Source organism: Gavialis gangeticus, unplaced genomic scaffold (genome assembly GCF_001723915.1).
Source record: "Gavialis gangeticus isolate Ggan-Ray unplaced genomic scaffold, GavGan_comp1, whole genome shotgun sequence".
In the NCBI taxonomy this organism is placed as follows: domain Eukaryota; kingdom Metazoa; phylum Chordata; order Crocodylia; family Gavialidae; genus Gavialis; species Gavialis gangeticus.
This window is the reverse complement of record NW_017729002.1, coordinates 15,066,068-15,076,251: the sequence shown is the minus strand read 5'-3', so window position 1 is coordinate 15,076,251 and position 10,184 is coordinate 15,066,068. Positions and strand designations below refer to the sequence as shown.

The 10,184-nt window shown below is 46.6% G+C and overlaps 1 protein-coding gene across 1 annotated transcript in view; it reads right to left on the bottom strand.

Annotated features, from left to right (window-relative positions):
• AXIN1 (axin 1) overlaps positions 1 to 9,126 on the bottom strand; it is a gene marked incomplete at its 5' end in the record, with an annotated part of 122,101 nt that extends 112,975 nt beyond the window's left edge. The window contains one exon of the mRNA XM_019507389.1: positions 8,960 to 9,126. Coding sequence (XP_019362934.1) covers positions 8,960 to 9,126 — 167 coding nt within the window. The remainder of the gene's footprint in view (positions 1 to 8,959) is intronic.
• Positions 9,127 to 10,184: the final 1,058 nt, after the last annotated feature.

Sequence of the window (10,184 nt, the reverse complement as noted above, 5' to 3'; positions counted from 1 at the left end):
GGGGGGGGGCTGGGGCCTGCAAGAAGAGCTGGTAGGGTAGGCAGGCGGCAGGGCAGGAGTGTGTGGGTGGCAATCACCCTGTGACTCACTATGGGCCGAGGTTGGGGTGGGTGCGGGCTGTCTCGTTCTTCTCTGGCTCATCCCAGTTGGGCTGGGGACGCTGCCCAGCTGGGGTGGCAGTGCCAGCAGCTCAGTGCAGGAGGGAGCATGCACAGTGCCCTTGAGGCAGAGGGCGCTATCCAGCCATGGTGGTGCCCAGGGCCAGGGCTGGGGCACTGGGGGTGAGCAGTTCCCATCTGCTGTGCCAGTGGCCACTGCCCCACTGCTCACTGCACTGCCGCAGTTCATCCTGCCAGCCTGTAGCTGCAGTGGCTGCTGGCAGCTCTGCTGGGGCTAGCTCTGGAGGTGGTGGCTAGGGGTTCACTGTGCTGCAGGGAGGGGAGGGAAGGGGAGGACAGGATGGCTAGCCCACATGCTGTCCTGCCTGGCCTGGGGCCTTGCCAGCCCTGGGGGCACTCCTGGTTCCAAGAACCACTCATGTGGGTTGTGATGGGCCAGTGGGGGAGGTGGCAAGGGGACAGCAGGTTCTGTGTGTAATGGGCTGGCGGTGGTGGGGCTGTGTAAGAGAGAGAGAGATGGTGGGGGTGGAATGTCCCAGGTAGCAGTGGCCTCCAGAGCCAGGCCTGGATCCCCCCTGGGCTGCTAAAGCAGCCTGGGAAGGGGGAGGCTGGCCTGGAAGGGAAGGGAAGGGACTTGCCCAGCCAGAGGCAGGCCCAGCCAGAGGCAGGCCCAGCTCAGTCCCTGAGCCCCAGTCAAGGGTTTCCCAGGAAGAGAATGGGGGCTGCTGGGACCTGGACACAGGTGCAGAGAGCAGAACAATGGGGGCTACCACTGCTCAGAGCTACAAAGCAGCAGGCGGGACCTGCCACAGCTGGAAACATGGCTTGGTGCAGGGGGGGAATTGCTGTTGGGAGGTAGTGAGTGGGGGGCAGGAAGGGATTGAAGATAGGGAGTGAGGGGCACTGGCAGGGCTGTGGGGGCTCTGGGTTAGGAATGAGGGGCAACAGCATGAGTAGGAGCAGGGTACAGGCACATCAGTGCTGCTCAGTGCTACGGGGAAGCTCTGGAAACAGCCACAGCTGGACCTGCATTCTGGTGAGCGAAGGGGGCAGGGAGAGCTCTGCTTTTCTATGATAAAAAAACCAAAATCAAACATCAGAATATATAGCTATTTAGAATGTATTTTATTATACTGATTGAGGCACTGGTAGGCTTCCAAATTGCTTTAAAATTGTAAATATATCAATAAAACACTGTGTTCCTCTGATACCAATTGTGACAAAAAGGAGCAAACTCTCAAGACCCAGTCTCAGTACCGGTCTGCTCCTTTTTTCTATGGGCAAACCACCCGCCTCATTCATCCACCATGCCTTGTTGTTAAATAACTATGATGTTAATTAGGCAGGAGGCTGCCCTTTGAGTGCCCTGATGTCCAAGGGAGATAAGTACACGCTCCGAGTTTCTCTTTACGTGTCCCATGCCTCGCAGATGGCATACGGTTTGTTATATCTCCAGCTTAAGGCTGGGCCAAACTCAATAGTTAGGCCCTAGCATACTACCCTATACAGGGCCACACGCATACCACCCCACCTCTCACTGGGCTCTCTACCACTCCACCCTCTCTCACCGGGCCTTTTACACTCATGCCTCTCTCTGGGCCTCATTCACCCTTGAGCGACCCCATAGGGCCATCAGGCTTGAATCTGCACGCCTCAGCTAGCCCTGGCGCAGCCTTTTCAGTCTCTCCCACGACCCTCATCTGAGTGGTGGTTGGGTGATTAACTAAACTCTGGGCCGACTTTGCCCCTCACCGAGCTACTCTTGGGCTAACACTTCTGCCCCTACACTGGGGCCCAGGGTCTTATACCCCTGCATGCTCAGGTACTCCTCTGTGAGAGTGCCTGGCTCCAACTTCTGGGTCTCACACCTGTATGGGTTCAGGTGCATCTTAGTATGCATGCCTGGCCCCTCTATGCCCACCAATAACCCACTAGGTGGTGGGGGCTGGGGTTAAGGCACCACTACCCACCTTTCACTGCAGAGGTAACTGGCCTAGCATTTCTTGGGGACTCCCTCACCCCAAGGAATCTCACCAGGCCACCCTTCCCTGGCAGGGTGCGGTTTCAGATCATGCCCAGGACCACGGAGCGTCCTCTTTCGCCACAGCCCCAACCTTACCTCTGAGCTGTTCCAGGAGCAGTAGTTCAGCAGGGTGATGTTACTCCCTCAGTGGCAGGCAGCAAATTGCCTCCCCAGCCCTGAGACCTGGACTCTAAAATGGCCACCCTAAATCAATCACCTGCCGGCTGCCTGCTCCAGCCCGTAAAGTGTTGGAGCACTGAAGCTGTGAGTCACACCGATATACAATGCTCTTTAATTTTAATCATGCAAAAATTCAGATTCGGGGGTTTTTAGTTAGAGAATGTGGGGTTTTTATCAGAGAAATTTTTATTTTTAAACAGAGAAAACCAGGATCTCAGATTATGACTGTCTTCAAGAGAGGAGATAAATTGCTCTGTGTGGGACCTACTGAGGTAGTTCCCTCCTTTCCACAGCAGGGAAAATTCTCACCCACATCCTCCTGAACCACCCTCTCTCTCCCTCTTGCTGAGGAAGTCCTGCCAGAATCTCAGTGTAGCTTCATATCATCTTGCAATGCAACTGACATGAACTTTGCTGCCAGGTCCAAGAAAAGAGTTGAGAACAACATCAGGACCTGTATATAGCTTTCATTGTGCTTAGTAAGGCCACTAACTTTATCAATCATGAAGCCTTGTTGAAAGTACTGGTGAGATTCAGATGCCTTGAAAAACACATCAAGGCCCTGAGGCTTTTCCATGACCAGATGACTGCAACTTCTTTGTAGTGGAATGAAGGCAGATCCATTTGTCATCCAAACAGGGATCAAGCAAGGATGCATTATTACCCGAATTCTGTTCCCTCTTTTTTTTTTTCACAGTCATCCTCACTCTCATTAAGGACCAGCTCCCTACTCAAGGCAGAATCATCCCCAATTAAACCATCCTAGCCAAGTGTCTGTCTAATCTGCTCTTGAAAACATGAAAGAATGGAGATTCCCCAACTTCTCTAGGTAGCTCATTTCAATCCTCTCTATAAATCGCTCTTCATGCATTTGAAGACTGTTATCAAAACCTCACTCAGTCTTCTCTTTTGCAGACTAAATAATCCTGGTACTTGTAGCCTTTCCTTATAAATCCTGCCTCCCAGGCCCCTCATCACTTTTTGCTCTGTGCTGGACTCCTTCCAAACTGTCCACCTCCTCCTTCAAGTGGCAGGAGCCCAAAACTGGACACAGTATGCCAGGTGAGCCCTCAACCACTGCTGAACAGAGTAGAAGAATCACTTCCCTTTATTAGATGGGTGAAAAAGTGGACAAGCTGTCATATGGTTCAAAAGGTAGGCCCAAAAGCACTTTAAGAACTAAGTTCAGATCCCACTGATTAATCACATTTCTCACCAGAGAACTTGAAGAAGATCTCAGAAACTTCTGAACTGTGAAAGGGAAAGAACTGACCTTGTCTTTCACAGATGAGTATTGGGCAAGATGGCAGCTAGGTATACTTTGACCAGACTCAGAGATAAGTCACTGAAGTCTTCCTCTGCTACTCTGGGGGCTACTGCCTCATGCAGCAATGAGAAGGATATCCAGCTACAGTCACCAAATTCTAGCAGCCTTGATTCTAGGGTACTTGATTCTAATAATTGCTACTATTCTGTAGACAAAGAAATTCATGACAAAGGAGTGGGGGCTGAAGCTGGAGATGCTGATGGAGATGTATCATCTTTTTTTAAACTCTCCCACTGGCTGTCATGCCCACAGTCAACACAGTCACTCAGGCATAACTAGAGAAAGGTGCTGGACCTAGCAGGCTGGATACTACAGCCCCTGCAAAGGGAAACCTGCAGGCTAAAGCTGTCTCACAAAAGGAATTACTGGATTCACATTGGAAAGCAAAGAGAATGTGAGGGAAATGGCCTGAAAATACCAGTGTGACTTGTCAGAGTACTGATAGTCAACTGGATCAGATGAGTCCAAAGATAGCAGCATAGAACATTCAAATGTCACTGATGGCTTCAGTGCTGACAGCCCAGATGGACCTGGGGTTAGTGCTAGTAGGGTAACAGAGAATAATGGCAACTTCAGCTCCTAGAGGACAAGGAAGTCACCTTGGTGCCATGGAGTAGAGTAGCATCACAGAAAGAGTCCATGTTAGCAGGCAGGGCACTGTTAACTGTTCTTTGTTTTAGTGGAGCTAGTGCTTATGAAGAACACGGTTCTAGAAAGACAGTTTATGGATGGCATCGTGTTGGCATGGCAGAGGTCAATGTTAAATGCTCCCTGTTAGCTCCTCTGGTGCCCCTGTGATGCTTCCAAGCTTGTGAGAAAGCACAATGACCCAAAGTCTCAGGGGTCAAACAGTGAAGAGAGGAGCAAGTAGCATCTTCTTTCTCAAAAGCCTTCCTCTGGGGATTTTTCTCTTTGCCCCCCAGTACTTTGTCTCACTGAAGGCTGACTTCACAGTACTGCCACTGCTGCAGATATTCTGGGCAGGAAGCTCACACACTTAAGAGTCTCTGCATCTGGTTGGATCTTGCAGCCCAGGGTCTAAGGCTGGAGACTTCTTGAGATTTACTGAGCAGGTGAATTGAGCTCAATCTCTCTCTCCTTTCTCATTTGGGAAATGAAACATTCACAGACTGCACACTTCCCTAGATTATGAGATTCTAGTAAACAATTTAACATGTCCAACATTGCTAGGTAAAGCACCATCCCAAAAGAGGAAATATATAAAGGCCTGGAGATCCTGAGGTCATGCTGGATGCAGAAAATTGAGATATAGTCTTTTTGGGGAAAAAGAAGCCTTCACCAGCTAGAAAACCAGGGGTCCAGAGGCCAACAAAACCCCCCCTTCTCTCTCAATGACAGGAATGAATAAACAGGTTAAAACAGTAACAAAAACTTTAAAAAGCTCCCCCCCAACCCCCACCCCCCAAAACATTAAAGCAATAAGAAAAGATTGTAAGAATAGCAGAAACTGCCTTGGGTGGTTGTGAGGAACTACTGGGTGAGGCATGCAGTGCATTTTAGGTTCTTAGAGCAAGTACAAGGAAAGGTAGACACATGTACAACTGAGGCAAAAGCCTCCACTCATGAGTGTTTGGAAAATCCATAAGGACAAGCACTCAGAGGACAAGTAATGTTAAAAGCTGAGGGGATAATGATAAACAAATAGTTCTCAAACTCTGAAATAGCTGTTTTTAAACACCTTTTACCATGTCATGAATTCATCAGCTGATCGCCTCACTGCAGAGGAGAACTACTTTAATTTGGCTGAAGCACCAAATTCAACATAACGTTAATAATATCCAAAGGTAGGATGAAATCTGTTTCCTCAAGGAGGAATGGCAGCTTTTAGTATTCACAATGACACCAAGTTAAGTTGGTCATAGAACTTTCCTTTACAATTTTTCCACTTAAAAACTGTTTTTGATTGTATTAAGCTAGTATCTTTTGCTTTAAGAATCAAAGGCCACTGGCATTCCTGTATAGCAGGGTGCATGGTCCTCTTCCTTAGATCTCTTGAGTACATTTTAACAACCCATGCAGCAGAAGATCACTGACCACTGTTGTTCCATTGCTTTACCTGTGGCAGGTTAGGGCGATATGCCTTGTAATTGTGTGAAATAATTCATTGTGTAGTTTTAGTAATAAGTTAGACAGAGATTTGTATGGGATGGTTTGGATAGGGATGATCTTGCCTCACTCAGGAAGTTGGACTAGATGATCTCCAACGGTCCCTTCAAGTTCTACTTTTCTATGATTGAATCGCCTTTTGAACTGCTTAAACTGTCAGTTTCCACAAGTGATCTGTTATTAGTAGCTCTGTAGTACCTCTGTCTTTTTTAGTACACTTTCATCATCCTTCTATACAGATAACCCATCACGGCCTAATCAAATTATTTTGTTCTCAAGTTGTTTCACTCTATTCTGTTTGCTTATTAAAAACAGCCTGGAGATGCTAGTAATCTAATAAATCAGTGGTTTTCAACCTTTTTTCATTTGTGGACCCCTAAAAATTATTGAAAGGAAGTGCTGACTTCTTTGAATTGTAAGTGTGGATATTTACTTACTTTTGATTGAACATAGTCATCTTTGATTGAACATAGTCTGCATACCACAGATTGAAAACCACTGTAATAGATCATTGTTACTTGACAATTCACTGTTTTTATCTGACAACAATTACTGACTGCACATTTAGCAAGAAAAAGGCACAATTCAGGACATGTAGTTATGATATAGATGCGGACACCAGATACTAGCAAATATCACCTAACATCAGTGATAATTTGGGGACTATAATCAGAGCAAAGGAATAAGTATGACCTAGCATCAATCAAATGTTTTGATGTCACATGATTACTTCCTGTGTAGCTATCTGACAGCTTCACAGTTTTTGATGCATTTACCCTCAGATACATTTTGATATAGGGAAGTTCTGTTATTCTCATTTGCCACATGGGGACCAAAGCAGAGAGAGACTAAGAAGAAAATTTATACTACATTCATGCTGCTCTTGAGGCTGCTCTGGGGAATATGGTCCTACCCACTGGCTCCTGTTCTAGATGCACTAAATCCAGGAATAAGGCAGGGGAACTGCTCTAGGGGCCTTATTTCTGGGTCTGGCACATGAAAAATAAAAATGGGTAGGTAGTCAGGATTGTGCTTCTTGGCAGCAGCCAGAAGAGCATTGGGGAAGCAGTACAGACATACCTTAAGTATGCTCAGGGCTACACAGGCAATGTATTGCAGAGGAGCAAAGACTTGAGACTACATCTCCTAAGTCCTATGCTAGTACCCCAGCTACTGGGCCATCCATATTCTTGTGAGCTATTATGCAACTAGACATCACTAAACTTGGAAATCACATCACTGAATGTAGAAATCACACCTAAGTGGGCAGGCTGGGGCTGTGGGCTGGGGCTGGGTTCTTCCTTCCCAGTGGTGGGGGGGGAGGGCAGATTGGGGTCTCCGCAGTGAGGGAGGGAGTGGGGCTAGGGCTGCACAGTCAGGGCAGGACAGAACTGTGAACAGCTTGTCCAGTGGGTGTGGTGGGAGGTGATCCCACTGCTGTGCGCACCACTGGGGAAGGCATGGGGGGAACATGCCCCCTGGATATGTGTTTGGGGTGAGGGCAGGCTGGTGCTGTGGGCTGGGGGTGGTGCTGGGTTCTTCCCAGTGGGGGGGGAGGGGGAGAGGGGGGGTTGGGCCGGGGCTGTGCTTGTGGCGGGGGGGGGAGGCACTGGGAAGTCGGGGCAATGGGGGGAACCTCTCCCTGGGCTGCTGCTGCCTACCCTAACTGCAGCCCTGGCCCAACCTCCGACTGGGAAGAGCTCGGTGTCACCCCCAGCCCAACCCCACAGCAGCAGCCTGCCCTTGCCCTGAGGACAGATCCAGGGGGCACGTGCCCCCCATGCTTCCCCTGGGGGTGTACACAGCAGCAGAAGCCATGCCTCCCTCCTCATGCTGCCTGGATGAGCCACTTGTGGCTCTGGCCTGCCCCAGCTGTGCAGTACCTACCCCTGCCCCAGCCCGACTTCCTCTCTCACTGTGGGGACTTTGATCTGCTCCCCCTCCCACACCTCTTCCCCCAACAGACTTACCAGCCAGATGCTGCTCTCCAAGCTGCCAGGCTTGCATATCAGCAATCGGATCGCTATTGGCTGATATGACTTGTTAACAATTGGCCATTGATTTCAACCCAAAAAATCTTTACTGGTGCAACCCTAATATATATCTACCTACTTTGGTTAGTTTATAAGACTAGGAACAGAAATTACACATAAATAGGTATAAATAATCAGAAACCAGTTCAAATCTGTAACACGACAGAAGTTCAGTGCATATAAACCACTTGCAAAATGGCTGAAACCAGTTTAAGATAAACTGGATAGATGTAGTATCAGACTTAACTGATTTAGGTTAAATCAGTTTATTGAACTTCTGTCCCAGATTCCCCTCCAGATTCAAGTTAACTCGCAGTCCCCCACCATCCCAGGATGCTTTGCACCTCCCCCGCAACCCCCTCCCTTGGGCTGTCTGCTTCAACCAAGCTGGGAGGTGCAATCCAGTGCCCCTTGACTTTTAGCCTGGCCTACTGCAGGCTTGCAGCTGCATTTCTGAAATCAAAAGTGAACGCCTGCTCACTTGCTTATCAATTCAATCTACACAGCTTAGACTAACATGTGAAGATTGAATAGAGTCAGCCTAGGTCTTTTTGACTGTCTGTACTCAGCCTAAATGTGCAAATTTACCCTGCCTTGGTATGGAACTCAGCCATCCAAAAGGACCATGTTTGTCATGACAACACTGGGCCCCTTCAGAAGACAAGATTAATAAAATACAGCAGTGGGTCAAAGCCTTGCCTCTGCTCCCTTTGATTCATGCCTGTGGGGAAACAGCTCAAAAACAACTGATGTCTAACAAACCTGCCTTTAGTGCAGGCCTGATAGTTGCTGGCTGCCATTAGAAAATGTGACAGAAATTCCTACCAGTCACTGTACTGATACAGTTTGACTATGTTACAAATGTTCCCAAAACACTGCACCTGCACATGAAATGGTAAATCAACATAGCTAAAATGAAAAATAAATTGGTCTTGTGCCTAATATATAAAGTATCAGCTACTTAACAGGGGATATGCCTACACAAAAAATTCAACCTAATAATCCAGGATCACTGCCTACAGACAAAGCCATCATGCTATCTTCAAAACTGTATCTACAATCAAATCCCACCAATAAGGAACGTACACATATTATATCCTATTTCATTCTGTTTCATGCTCAGCCCACTCCCAAGAAAAAAGTTACTTACACACTGCTGTCTGTCAGTGACATAGTGTCTGCATCACTTGACATGCTCTGCTGCTCACTGTCATTGGCACTGGTGGCTGGTGCTAAAGCATACCCTGTGTTGACATAGTAAGGGTTAACTGGCTCTCTCCATGGTCCATGCCTGGAAAAAATAAAATAAAATTCAGATCATACCATCTTGTACCTTGCAGCCACCACAGGTTCTAAGCAAGGGAGCCTGAACTGGCAAAAAATTGGTTACTGGCTGTTCTAGAGGTTTTGTTCATGGTCAGTTCAATAAAGGATTTCCTGGTTATGATGGCAGAGAAAGGCTCAACTTCAAAGATCATAAGCTAATAAACAGAAACAAGCACAAACATGATGGTGTATTTATAAAACATCACAACACTAGGCTAGAAAGGTGTTGTCTTATAATATATAGATATTTACCACAAGAGTTTGTTTATTTGATGTATATGCTACCCTTCCCAACAAAGGCTAGGGTGGTTTAAAGTAAGAGACAAAATAGCTTATAAATAGAGGTCTACTTAAATCACGGTTCTGTGGATTTTGCAGAAAACGTAAAATATGGGATTGTCTGTGACAACCAGGAAATATGGAATTGTCCACAAAATCAACTTAAAAAAAATGAAATGCATATTATTCACATAATACGCTGTTTAAGACTGTCCCAGTGTTTACCACAATATAAAGACAATATAACTATATAACTAGTCATAGATCACATGACTGAGTTGCTGTCTACTTGTTCAGTAAGGTAGAATAACATGTTTCAGCCCCATCTTAATGCAATAGTTTGAACCATGAAGAGGACTGAAAATAACTTTTAGAAAGCTAAATACATTTCAGCTGGTGATAGTTCCTTACAGGAACCTCACATTCAGATAGTGGTAAATTGTTTTGTTCAATCTTGCAATGTGCCTCTGGATGGATAAAGAAAAAAACAGCATTAATCTCCATTTATAGTCTGAATCATATATAAAGTGAAAGACTTCTACAGAAGCTGAGGTCAATAAACAAACAAAAATGTCCTTGATGTTTAAAAGAATCACTGAAAGCAATTTAACAAGAGAAGCTACATTTGAGCTATTGGAGGCATTCACTACTGCCAACATACCTTTGGAAAAATTGATAACCTAAAACTAAGGGAGTATTTCAGCAAGTACATACCAAATCCTGGAAGTTTCCCATATGCAAACAAACTTAGCCAGGATTATCTACCAGAA